This window comes from Chelonoidis abingdonii, chromosome 5 (genome assembly GCF_003597395.2).
Source record: "Chelonoidis abingdonii isolate Lonesome George chromosome 5, CheloAbing_2.0, whole genome shotgun sequence".
In the NCBI taxonomy this organism is placed as follows: domain Eukaryota; kingdom Metazoa; phylum Chordata; order Testudines; family Testudinidae; genus Chelonoidis; species Chelonoidis abingdonii.
This window is the reverse complement of record NC_133773.1, coordinates 87,971,161-87,984,882: the sequence shown is the minus strand read 5'-3', so window position 1 is coordinate 87,984,882 and position 13,722 is coordinate 87,971,161. Positions and strand designations below refer to the sequence as shown.

The following is a 13,722-nucleotide window of genomic DNA, read 5'->3' as shown; positions in this document are numbered from 1 at the left end:
TAGGGTAGTATGGGGATAAGGGCCTTGAAAATGAAGACAAGAAAGTTACATTTGATGCAATAGAGAAGGGTGAGCCAGTGAAGGGATACAAAGAGAGGGATAACATAGTCAAAGTGATAGTCTAGGAAAATGATCTCAGCATTCTGAATGGAAATAAGTAGGAAAAGCTTGCGTTTGTTGAAGCTAGAGAAAAGGATGTTGCGGTAATTGAGATGCAAAATCATGTGATAGTGGATAAGTTTTATCTGTGTGGATGGATAGGAAAGGCTTTATCTTAGAGATGTGATGCAGAAGGAATTGGCAAGATTTAGACATAGACTGGATTTGAAGACCTAGAGGGAAGTCTGAGTCAAACAGAGTTATAGGCCTGAATAACAGGTAGGATAATGGTTTTTCCATAGTGATTGAGAGAGGAGGTAACGGGGGGGTGGGGGGTTGGAGGGAAGATTAAGAAATCTGTTTTAGACATATTGAGCTTGAACTGACTGCTAGACATCCATGAGCAGATGTGAGAGAAACAGGCCAAGATTTTAGTGTGCAAAGACACACACAGGTCTGGAGTAGAAAGGTACATCTGTGAATTGTCAGCATGGAGGTGTAGTAGAATTTGTATTTGCAGATGAGCTTACCCAGTGATAAGAGGGAGGGAGAAGAGAAAGGGAGCAAGAACAGAACCCTGTGGAGCCCCTAGAGAAAGCTGGAGGACAGATGAGGAATATTCTCCAAAGGACGCACTGAAGGAGTGATTAAAGAGGTAGAAGGAGAACTAGGAGAGGACAGTCATGGAAGTAAAGGGAGGACAAGACCTCAAGAGGAAGAGCATGGTCAACAGTGGCAAAGGCATCTGAAAGGTCAGTGAGCATGAGGATGGAGTACTGGTTCTGATTTAATCTTTGATAAAAGCTGAGATCGGGGAGTCAATACATGCAGCAAGTAGTTGAGATCTCTTGTGGAGTGGTCCTGGGGTTTGAAGTTAGTGATCAGGGCTATAGATTTGGAGCCAAAACTAGAGAGGGAGCAGAAGAGCCAGTAAAAAAGAAAAAGAAAGATCATTGGTGCTCATTTAAAAACTACACACCCAGCAGATTAATCAATGCTCAAATCCTGGCTAACATTCAGAACTTGTCTTGCAAAACAGAAGGAGCCCCTGCAGTATAAGCTTGTGAGCATCTGCTGAAGAAAGCTCAAGTATCTACAGATGTGAATATGTAAAAATTCACAGGAAAGAACTTAACTCAGACTCACAACATGTACTTATGAATTCATTCAGCATATCTGCAACTAAGAAGGGCTCTGTGTAAGCTCAAATGCTTGTTAATCTCACCAGCAGAACTTGGTCCAATATATTACCTCACTTACCTTGTATCTCTTAATATCATGGGTTAATATCCAGCATGGCTACAGTAATACTGCATACTGTTTATATATCTATATTCACTATGTATATATTAAACTGTAAAGATATTCCAATATTTATATAAAAGTACCTTAATGGTCACTTTATCATAATAATTTTCTTAGTTTAAGGGTTAAGTTAATCAGTGAAACAACCTAACTGTAAGTTAATGTTTTTTCAGTGAAAACTAACTTCCTGTAGTTGTAACAAACATGCAGAAATGTTATATCTGTAGGAACTCATGTCGGGACAAGTCTTGCTTTCATTGATGTCAGTTGCAAAATTCCCATTTATTGTAATGGATGTTGAATCTGTCCCTAAATGAAATAACCATATGCAATCTTCCAACTGGTGTTTATTCCCTTGTCATTTCTACTGATTGTAACAGTACTAATGCAAATATGGTTCTTTTATTCAATAGGGTATCACATTTGATGAGTTCAGATCATTTTTCCAGTTTTTGAACAACCTAGAAGATTTTGCAATTGCAATGCAAATGTATAATTTTGCAAATCGTTCTATAGGACAAGGTGAGAATTATTACTTTTTTGTTAATAAGTGATAAAAGCAGATCTTTTGAGCAACTTGTCCTAACAATTGTTCATCATAACTGGATATTACCAGGAAAATAGGATATAACTGTATCACTAAGAGTTTTACTTGATATTTGAAAATAAAAATACATCTGCTGTTTATCAGAAAATTGTGCTGTCTTTTTCACCACTTTAGGTGAACATCATAATTTAAACAGATTCCATGAGTGCGACCTAATTTAATCATTCTTTTTCCTTTAAAAATTGAAAAATATTTAGCTGAATTTGATTAATACTAATTATTTCCTTATTTTGCTAATTAATGTTTTATTTGTGTGCCTAGAGATCTGTTGCAATTTTAGAAGATATTATACATACAGTTCATAGACTCATAAACTTTAAGGCCAGAAGAGACCATTGTGACCGTCTATTCTGATCACCTCGTAGGCCATATAACCTCACCAACCACCTCTTGTAATAGATCCATAATCTCTGGCTGAATTACTGAAATCCTCAAATCATGATTTAAAGACTCCAGTTACAGAGAATTCACCATTTACTCTGCTTTAAACCAGCAAGTGACCTGTGCCTGATGCTTCAGAGGAAGGAAGAAAAACCCCAGGGTCTCTGCCAATCTGACCTGGGGGAAAATTCCTTCCGGACCCCAAATATAGCGATCAGTTGGATCCTGAGCATGTTGGCAAGACCTCCCAGACAGACACCTGGGAAAGAATTCTCTGTAGTAGAGCCCTCCCTATCTATGACCATTGGGGATTTTGCTACTAGCAGTTACAGATGGGCCACATGCCATTGTAGGCAATCTCATCATATCAACCCCTCCATAAACTTTTCAAGCTGAGTCTTGAAGCCAGTTAGGTTTTTTGCTCTCCTTGGAAGACTGTTCCAGTATTTCACTCCTCTGATGGTTACAAACATTTGTCTAATTTCAAGCCTCAACTTGTTGATGGCCAGTTTATATCCATTTGTACTTGTGTCAACATTGGCACTTAAATAACTCCTCTCCCTCCCTGGGATTTATCCTTCTGATGTATTTATAGAGAGCAATCATATCTCCCTTCAGCCTTTGTTTGATTAGGCTAAATAGGCCAAGCTCCTTGTATCGCCTCTCATTAGTAGGTTTTCCATTCCTCTGATCATCCTAGTAGCCCTTCTCTGCACCTATTCCAATTTGAATTAATCTTTCTTAAACACGGGATACCAGAACTTGACACACTGTTCCAGAGCAGCAAAGAGTGCTGTAGCACCTTATAGAGTAACAGACATTTTGGAGCATGAGCTTTTGTGGGTGAATACGCACTTCGTCGGATGCATGTTCCAGAGGTCTCACCAGTGCCTGTGTAATGGCAATAACACTTCCCTGTCTCTACTAGAAATACCTCGCCTGGTGCATCCTAGGATTGCATTAACATTTTTTCACAGTTTCATCACAATGGCAGCTCAGAGTCATCCTGTGATCAATCAGTACATCCAGGGCTTTCTCCTCCTCTGTCACTTCCAACAGATATGTCCCGAGCACGTTATAAAAAATGCTTGTTGTTAGTCCCTAAGTACGTGACCTTGCACTTTACACTATTAAATTTCATACCATTTCTATTACTCCAGCTTTCAAGATCATCCAGCTCTTGCATAATATTCTAGTTCTCCATACTGGCAGTACCTCTCAACTTTGTGTCATCCTCAAATTTTATTAGCACACTCCCACTTCCTGTGCCAAGGTCATGAATTAAAATGTTAAGTAAGAGTGGTCCCAACACCGATCCCTGACAAACTTCACTAGGGACCTTCCTCCAGCCTGACATTTCATCTTTCAGCATGTCCTGCTGGAGTCTCTGCTTTCATCAGTTCCTTATCCACCTTTCAGTTCTTTCATTAATGCACATCTTCTCCAACTTAACTAATACTTTCCCATGTGAAACTGCATCAAATGCCTTATTGAAATCCAAGTAGATTAGATTGCTGCCTTTTGTATAAAAAAATCAGTTATCTTCTCAAAGAAAGAGCTCAGGTTGATCTAGTACAATCTGCCTTTTATAAAACCATGTATTTTATTCCAGTTACTGTTTTCTTCTATGTCCTTACCTACTTTCTCTTTCAGAATTTGTTCCAGGCCCTTGTATACAGTGAGGTCAAACTAACAGGCTTGTAGTTTCCTGATTTGCCTTTTTCCCCTTTCTTAAAAATTGGCACTATATTAGCAATTCTCCTGTATTAGGGTAGGACCCCTGATTTTACAGATTCATTAACTCCCCTCTATCCCTCCCCTCCATCAATATTGTCCTCAAATAATCTTGCTTCATTTTGTCGCAGCCCTAAAGCCTATGCTCTAACATGGCGTATGTTTGGCCAATTGTCAGTCAAAAGATCACATTGGTACCATGTGCAACACTGTAGTGCGGTGTGCAACATTATAGTGCCGTGTGCCTATTCCCACTCTTTTTCCCTGGTCAACTAAGGGTCAGACTAGTGCCGTATGCAAAAATACCAGTGTGCTTGCTCTCGAATCTTCTGTCAATCAAAAGGTCAGTTGGTGATGTGTGCAAAAGCATAGGGCTGTGTGCAAAAGTAGTGTGCCGGGTGCAGCTCCCATTGACGTAGAGGGCACCAGCTCGGAACCTGGTTGGTGAAGGAGCTAGGGACCAATCAGACGCTGACATGAGTAAGAGAGCTTTCGTATAAAACTAAGTATTGTGCCAAAATATGCAGGAGTATCCGTGGGCTAGCTGAAAGGCCTAATCACCCTTTCAGCCAGGGTCTCCTCTGGATTTAGCCAGCTCGAGTCATGTCGATTTGCTTTCTTTTTTGGATTATTTTCCCACCAATTCGTCATGCCGTTGGTGTCTGTACTGCTGGTCAGCTGCGCCTGGAGTATGCTATAAATATTCTGTTTGTTTAGCTTCTTTCATTTTTCCCTCCCTTACTTGATACCAAGATGTGTATATAGTATATGAAAGTTAAATTGTTGTATTAATTCCTATTGTGGTTAATTGTTGTATTTTATAATATTCGGTTAATGTGCGCACAGTTTACTTAGTTTTGTGTATCTGTTCTGATTTTTAGTAAGCAGTTGATCATAGACTGCTTGTTTTTTTGTTGTTGAATGTAAATAGACTGTTTCAAGTTGTGTGTATATTCTTGTTCTGATAGTATTGTTAGTTGGTAAAAGTGCTCCTCCCCAGCCCAAGTTACAACTCATTCCCCATTAATAAACAACCACTTGGTTTTGAATTACAGTCTGTTTTCGTTTTGATTTTCCTCACTCAATCAAATCCTTACTCGAACCTGCATTGGTCTCGGACACATTTGTTAAAGAAAATACATACATAAGTGTAGATTTGGCCTCGTATTTGCAGTGCTTACAACTTTCAAACAGTTACCAAATATTTCTCAGTTCCTTCTCATAGTGCCTATGGATACAATTTTCCATGTTTGGCTTCTGCCCACAGCAATGTGGGGGGTGAGCAATGGAGCATAAAAAGACCGTAGTGAGGGGTGCATGTTATAAACTTGAACAGTTGATTGGATCATAAAGTTATAAGCAACTGAAAAATTGCTTCTAAACATACTCAGAAGTATCTGCTTCTGATCAAGCTCAATCTTTCATCTCCAAACTTGGTACACCACCTAACATGTGTACCAATAGGGCTTTTCTCTTTGGATAGTGGATCAAGGACAGAGCTTAGAGGGGAAGTGCCACCTAAATCTAAGGTCTCTTATGCATAATACAAGTGTGATATACTGCGTCAGATCTCTGTTACGATAACGCTTTCCAATTATATGATTATACACAATATAATATATTTTGTAAATTGTAATCTATGAACTAAATTCTCTGCTGGTGTAAATTAATTGATTTCAATTAATCTGCATCAGTTTTCACCAGCGAAGAATCTGACCCTATCTTTTTTTTCTATACTACTTTTGATATCCTTACTTTTGACTGCTTAAATGTGCAAACATAACTTAGCAATAACATTTTTGCATTTCATTACATATAGTTCACTAGGAAAGTTTATGCTGCAGAGAGTATATCACAACATGTAAGCTTTTATGATATATCGAGAAATTAGAACACATAATGACTTCTGTGTTTTACTTTTTTCTTTTGATATGTTGTTTACATAGATGAATTCAAGCGTGCTGTGTATGTAGCTACAGGCCTGAAGCTTTCAGCACATTTGGTGAACACAGTCTTCAAGATCTTTGATGTTGACAGAGATGACCAGCTGAGTTATAAAGAATTTATTGGCATTATGAAGGACAGATTAAATCGAGGGTTCAGGGTAAGAATATGTTTATTTTAATTGATTCAGAATTGCCAAAGTATTGAAAGTAGCCTGTGCACTAACTGCTTATTGAATCTTTATATTTTGAAAGACTTAGAAAACAGTCTGGAAGATTAATCTCTTCCTGATTTGTAGAAGTTTGTTATTCTGGGAGAACCATAGATGGGGGGCAAGGTATGCCTTTACACTACAAGACTACCTCGGAAGTGCAGAGTGCTCTCCTGTACATACTGCCATTTCTGCTGGTTGGTGTGGAGTGGTTTGGAGCGGGAGGTTTTAACAGGTACTGAGTTTGCACCTGGACCATTGGCAGAGGAGGAAAGAGAAAGGTGCCTTTCACCTCAGGCCTTGTGTATCTGTGCAAAGGCAGTTACTGACAATGGGGGTCTGCAACAGATACAGCTGATCAAGGTTTTAATTAGTGAAATTAACAGTTAGTGAAATCATGCTGAGCATGATTAGCTGCAAGTGTTGCTGTGGACCAAACTATATTTCTGTGTTCAGCACCAGTTGTTAAGACTCTTTTCAGTAGCAGCTATGAGGCTTGGAATTTTTTGTTTGTTTGTTTTTGTATAAACAAGGTTATTGTGGCCCAAAGCTACTTTTTGATAATTTAGGGCTGTTTCTAGCAGATTTAAAGCCAACATTACAATCCAGGAAGATGGGTAGGGAATAGGAAATCACTTGCTAAAAGTTGGAAAAAATGAGCCTGTAAACTGACTGGAGCTTTGCCATGGGGCAGGTCTGTAAACCTCACTACTGTCTACACTCTTCCCAGTCCACCAGCAAAGGAAGGGAATTTAGGGAGTGTCAAAGTTTAAATGAGAATTTTTAAATAACATTGGACAATTGGGACCTACACCTCAACATCATTGCAGTGGTGTTATGTGATTGCATAGCTATTTTGCTAAACTTATTAGTTGATTTGGGATGTAGAAATAATTTTAGATTTTATTTTTAAATGGAGCAGTTAGAAAAATTCATGCATCATTTTAGAATGACCATATGAAGTCCCATATTTTTTTACTGTTTTTTATATAGCAATATCACAAATTATTTATTTAAATTTAGTTTTTAAATGTAATATGATCTTTTCAAACTGACAACATAACCATTTAGATACAAGCTTTAAACTCATAGAGTATAGTACTTGTTAAACTGAAATTTGGATTTGTTTTTTCATAATATTTTACCCACTATATTACTTACTTTTAAAGTAGACTAGCTTTCTAAATTGATTAATTAATGTTAGGTCTTGTGTAGAAGGTGATGTTGAATCTTATAGGTGACCTGGTTTTCTTTGTTGTATTTTGACCCTGTGAAGAAAACATGTTGATGACATTCCTTCAGAAGTGGTGACACAAATGTATTTCCTGCTGATGCTCAAACCATAATTTTTTTTCTTGATAGTGTGGAAGTATAGTTGTTTTATAACCATTAGAATAAGTTTAACTGCATGATTAACTGTGTTAACTAATTGTAAATGTGTAGTATTTGTTAACTTAAGCAGTGCATAGAGTAGTTACTAAATAATTCTTATGAATATGTAGACTTCTTTTTAATATTATTAAAAAGCAGGACAGAAATCAAATATAAGTTTTAAAAGTCATCTTCGTCATACAATATTTTGCTTTCCATGTACCATGCTTTCCTTATAGGCAACTTGAAAAGCTCTTGGCTCACAAAATAGGGAGTATACTGCACATGCTAGGCTAGATTGTGATACCTTTACTCAGACTGAGTGGCACCTTGCTCCACAAGTGATCCTATTGATTTCAGTGGAACTACTCTAGGAATCAGGTGTTGCTCACTGTGTGTAAGGGTATCAAAATTTGGTCCCATACTATATGGACAACAATGATATAGTCATTTTTATTTTTTCATTTTATTTATTTATTTTTACAAGGGATATAACTACCCATTACCTTGTCATATGATTCCTAAAAATATATTATTTCCCCTGGGAAAGTAGAACTCCAGGACACTCTCAGAAATAAACCTCATGGTGTCAGTTTTTAGCAAGGTTTCAGAAATAATGCAGAAAACATGTCAGCATCTACCATGTGTAAGTAATGGTGCCTATTGTAAACCTTTTGCAAAGCTTTTTTTTTTTTTTTTTTTTTAATAAAGTCTACTAAAAACAAACAAACATCATTGAGTTGGGGGGAGGGATACTCAGTGGTTTGAGCATTAGCCTGCTCTGCTAAACCTAGGGTTATGAGTTCAATCCTTGAGGGGGCCACTTAAGGATCTGGGGGAAAATCAGTACTTGGCCCTGCTAGTGAAGGCAGGGGGCTGGACTTGATGACCTTTCAGGGTACCTTCCAGCTCGGTAAGATAGGTATATCTCCACTGTTTTAGAATGGCAAGGAAAAAGGGCATAGCATGTAGCACCTTACTGCTTTTTAAGTGCCCAAATTGGCAGGAACTATCTATGATCTTTCAAGCTGCAGAAAGTTGCAGATATGGCTTCAGTGGCCAGGATAATTTCTTTCCAACTAGTTTGACCTTGCAGAATTATACAGTATTTATTATTGCCAGAGCAAGTACAGTGTAACTTTAGCCACAATTATAGTCACATTTATAGTGTGCTGAAGCAGTTGTCTCATGCTAAACTGAAATTAACAGATAAGTAACAAAGCTAAGGGATGGTAGGAGAGAAAACAGCACAATAAAGATAATGGATTTCAAGAAGTCAGACTTTAGCAAACTCAGGGAAGTGGTAGATAAGACCATGAGAAGCAAGTGTAAGGAGAAAAACAGTTCAAGAGAGATGGCACATTTTCAAAGAGACATTTCTAAGAGCACAAGAGCAAACTATCCCACTGCATAGGAAAGATAGAAAGTATGGCAAGAGACAACCCTGGCTTAACAAGGACATCTTCAATGATTTGAAACTCAAGAGTCCTACAAAAAGTGGAAACTAAATCAGATTACAAAGGATGAATATAAACAAACAATACAAGCAAGTGGTGACAAAATTAGAAAGGGCAAGGCACAAAATGAGTTTAAATTACCTAGAGACATAAAGGCTAAAACGAAAACCCCAAGTATAGGGTAGGTCTGTTAACTCAGTGGGGGGAGAAGAACAATAACAGGAAATATGGAACTGGCAAAAGTGCTAAATGACTTTTATGTTTCAGTTTTCACCAAAAAGATTAGTATCAATTGGATATCGAACTTAATGAATGCCAGTGAAAATTAGGCAAGAGCAGAGGCTAAAATAGGGAAAGAACAAGTTAAAAAAGTTAGATGTCTTCAAGTCACCAAAGCCTGATGAAATACATTCTAGAATACTCAAGAAGCTGACTGAGGAAATATCTGAGCCATTAGCATTATCTTTGAAAACTTATGGAAGATAGGACAGATTCCAGAGGACTGGAGGAGGGCAAATATAGTGCCCATTCATAAAAAGGGAATAAGGACAACCTAGGGAATTACAGACCAATCAACTTAACTTCAGTACCCATAAAGATAATGGTGCAAATAATTAAACAGTCAATTGGCAGACACCTAGGGATAATAAGCCACATGGATTTGTCAAGAACAAATAGTGTCAAACCAACCTAATAGCTTTCTTTGGCCTGTGGATAGGGGGGAAGTGGTAGATGTGGTATATCTTGAATTTAGTAAGGCTTTTGATACTGTCTCACATGATCTTCTCATAAACAAACTGGGGAAATACAACCTAGATGGAGCTACTATAAGGTGGGTGCATAACTGGTTGGAAAAGCATTCCCAGAGAGTATTTATCAGTGACTCACAGTCACGCTGAAAGAGCATAATGAGTGGGGTCCCGTAGGGATCAGTTCTGGGTCCGGTTCTGTGTCCAGTTCTGTTCAATATTTTCATCAGTGATTTAGATAATGCCATAGAGAGTACACTTGTAAAGTTTGCAGGCGATATCACGCTGGGAGGGCTTGCAAGTGTTTTGGAGGATAGGATTAAAATTCAAAATTATCTGGACAAACTGGAGAAATGGTCTGAAGTAAATAGGGTGAAATTCAATAAGGACATGTGCAAAGTACTCCACTTGGGAATGAACAATCAATTACACTCATACAAAATAGGAAATGACTGCTTAGGAAGGAGTACTGCAGAAAGGTATCTGGGAGTCCTAGTGGATCACAATCTAAATATGAGTCGACAGTGTAACATTGTTGCAAAAGAAAGCAAATATTCTGCATCTGAGGGAGTGTTGTAAGCAAGACACAAGAAGTAATTCTGCTCTATTCCACTGTGATTAGGGCTCAGCTGGATTATTGTGTCCAGTTCTGGGTGCTACATTTCAGGAAAGATGTGGACAAATTGAAGAAAGTCCAGTGAAGAGCAACAAAAATAATTAAAAGTCTAGAAAACATGATCTGTGAGGGGAGATTGAAAAAACTGGGTTTATTTAGTCTGAACAAGAGAAAACTGAGAACACGATAACAGTTTTCAAGTATGTAAAATGTTGTTACAAGGAGGAGGGAGAAAAATTGTTCTCTTAACGTTTGAGGCTAGGGCAAGAAGCAGTGCATTTAAAAGGCAGCAAAGTAGGTTTAAGTTGGACATTAGGAATAACTTCCTAACTTTCAGAGTGATTAAGCACTGGAATAAATTGCCTAGGAAGGCTGTGAAATCTCCATTTTTGGAGATTTTGAAGAGCAGATTAAACAGTCACCTGTCAGGTATGGTCTAGGTAATGTTTAATCCTGCCTTGAGTGCTGGGGACTGGACTAGAAGACCTTCTAGTCCTACGATTCTATGAAGTGGTTTCTTAATAAATATAATGATGTGTTAAGTCCATAGCAAGTTTTGCAAATTCCATTTGCTAAGAACATAACTAGGTGAGACTAATAGCCCTCTAGCCCAGTATCCTGTCTTCTGACAATGGCCAGAACTAGATGCTCCAACGTGAATGAACAGAACTGGGCAATTATCGAATGATCCATCTGCTATCATCCCCAGAGCATGGGGTTGCATCTGTGAACAGCGTGGCTAAGAGCTGTTCATGGACCTATCTTCCATGAACATATCTAATTCTTTTTTTAATTCAGTTATACTTCTGTCTTTCACATAATCTCTTGGTAATGAGTTTGACAGTTTGACTGTGCATTCTGTGAAGAAGTACTTCCTTGTGTTTGTTTTAAACCTGCTGCCTATTCATTTCATTGGGTGACCCCCGCCCTTGGTTCTTGTGTTATGTGAAGGGGTAATAACATTTCCCTATTCACTTTCTCCATGCCATTCATGATTTTATAAACCTTGTCATAAACAGATGGTTAAGGGTTAATGTCACTTTTACTTGTAAAGGGTTAAGAAGCTCAGTGAACCCGGCTGACACCTGACCACAGGACCAATGGGGGGACAAGATACTTTCAAATCTTGGTGGAGGGTAGTCTTTGTTTGTGCTGTTTGTTTTGTTCGTTGTTTCGCTTTGGGGGCGCTAAGAGGGCCAGAACGTACACCCAGGTTTCTGCAGTCTTTCTGAATCAGTCTCTCGTGTTTCAAAAGTAAGTACTAGCCAGGAAAGGCGGATTAGTCTATGTTTGTTTCTTAACTTGTAAATGTGTCTTTTGCTGGAAGGATTTTACCTCTGTTTGCTGTAACTTTGAATCTCAGGCAGGGGAGGGGAAGTCCCTGGGTATATGAATCTGAATACCCTGTAAGCATTTACCATCCTGATTTTACAGAGAATTTTTACTTTTCTTTTCTTTTAATTAAAAGCTTTTTTTTAAAAACCTGATTGATTTCCTTGTTTTGGAATCCAAGGGATGAGTCTAAACTCACCAGAGATTGGTGGGGGAAAAGGAAGGGAAATGGTTAATTCCTCTTTGTTTTAAGATCCAAGGAGTTGGATCTGTATAGCTTCCCAAGGCAACCCAGGGAGGGGAAAGTCCGGGAGGGGAAAGGAGGGGGGATGGTTTATTTCTCCTTGTTTTAAGACCCAAGGGGTTTGGGTCTTGGGTTTCCCAGGGAAGGTTTTGGGGGAACGGGAAGTGTGCCAAACACTATATTTTGGCTAGTGGCAGCGTACCAAATTTAAGCTAGTAATTAAGTTTAAAAGTGATCATGCAGGTCCCCACTTTTTGGACGCTAAAGTTCAGCGTGGGGAAAAGACCTTGACAGACCTCTATCCTATCCCCTCCTTAGTCATCTCTTTTCTAAACTGAACAGTCCCAGTCTTTTTAAACTCTCCTCATATGGGAGTTGTTGCCATACTCCTAATCCTTTTAGTTGCCCTTCTCTGTACTTTTTCCAATTCCAGTATACCTTTTTGAAGAGGGGGCAACCAGAACTGCAGCCAGTATTCAAGGTGTGGACATAAAATGGATTTATATAGTGGCGTTATTTATTTTCTGTCATATGGTAGATCCCTTTCCTAATGGTTACTAATATTCTGTTAGTTTTTACAGATAAAAGAAGACTAATAGCTTCTGCTGATACAATATTTTATATCTGCAGAGAAGTATTTGGCAGATCAAACTTTATGAAAGTCAAATTTCAACTTAAAGTCCAGATTCAGAGTTTTCATATTTTAATGTGAAATACCATACACCCACATAAGTCACATCAGTCTTTGTTATTAGCTAAAAATATTTAGTAGGAAAGAGTAATAGAAACTAAATAACAGCAGGCATCTGTTTGAAGTGTGGCTTTTCTAAATGGCAATTCTTTTCTGTATAATAAATAGTTCTTGCAATTATAGATGATTCCCTTCAATCAGAGGCCCTCCTGTATTGTAGCTTCTCATGTTTAGTTATAAAACCCAGCAGTTTTTACTCTAGTTTCTCATAATAGCCACATAAGCGTCAAGTTGCTGCATTTTAGAAAGACCCTACAATTGTACCTTTTGAATTGACATGTCATGTTAATGTTTTGACATAGTTATGATGATTAAGAGTAAAAAATCCTCTTCACTTTGAGTGCTGCCTTGAAAGGAAAAATAATATTCTGTTCTTTTGATTGGTTGTTAAAGCAATATTTCCTAATAATTGAGATTGTTTAAGAATTCTGTTTTATTGAGGATGTTTTGCCTGAAAGAAGCTTATGGTTATTACAATTAATAGTAAGTATTTTAGCACAAAGTGTTCTGTGGCCACGTTAAGCCTGAATAAAGCAAGTGCACTTAGTAAAGCACCAGGCTAAGTGAAACTGGAATTCTAAAAAGATACTGCCAGGACTGTAGGTTTTACTCTACATAAAGGATCATTCACTTGAATGTCAGTTAAAGGACAGAGAGTTATGGGGATGGAGAGAGGACCAGATACTAATCTTTATACAGAATTAACAAGTATACACAGTTATTTTCTCTTCCATTGTCTTACGCTGTCTACTTGTCTAACCGGATTACGTAACACTATAAATTGGATGTCTGTAACAATTAAAACATTATGTAAACTAAATTTCCAGTACCTGCCTTCATAAATGGAATATTCAAGAAACTAGCATAGACATAAAACAGTTAAATGTCTAATAGGTTTTATATTGTATAACAAAATGTATC

At 37.9% G+C, this 13,722-nt stretch overlaps 1 protein-coding gene across 2 annotated transcripts in view; it reads left to right on the top strand.

Moving 5' to 3' along the window:
• Positions 1–13,722, top strand: part of MICU3 (mitochondrial calcium uptake family member 3) — a 90,423-nt gene that overhangs the window by 68,237 nt on the left and 8,464 nt on the right. For both annotated transcript variants that reach the window (XM_075066433.1, XM_032770064.2), the window contains 2 exons: positions 1,818–1,926; positions 6,073–6,230. In XM_075066433.1, coding sequence (XP_074922534.1) covers positions 1,818–1,926; positions 6,073–6,230 — 267 coding nt within the window. The remainder of the gene's footprint in view (positions 1–1,817; positions 1,927–6,072; positions 6,231–13,722) is intronic.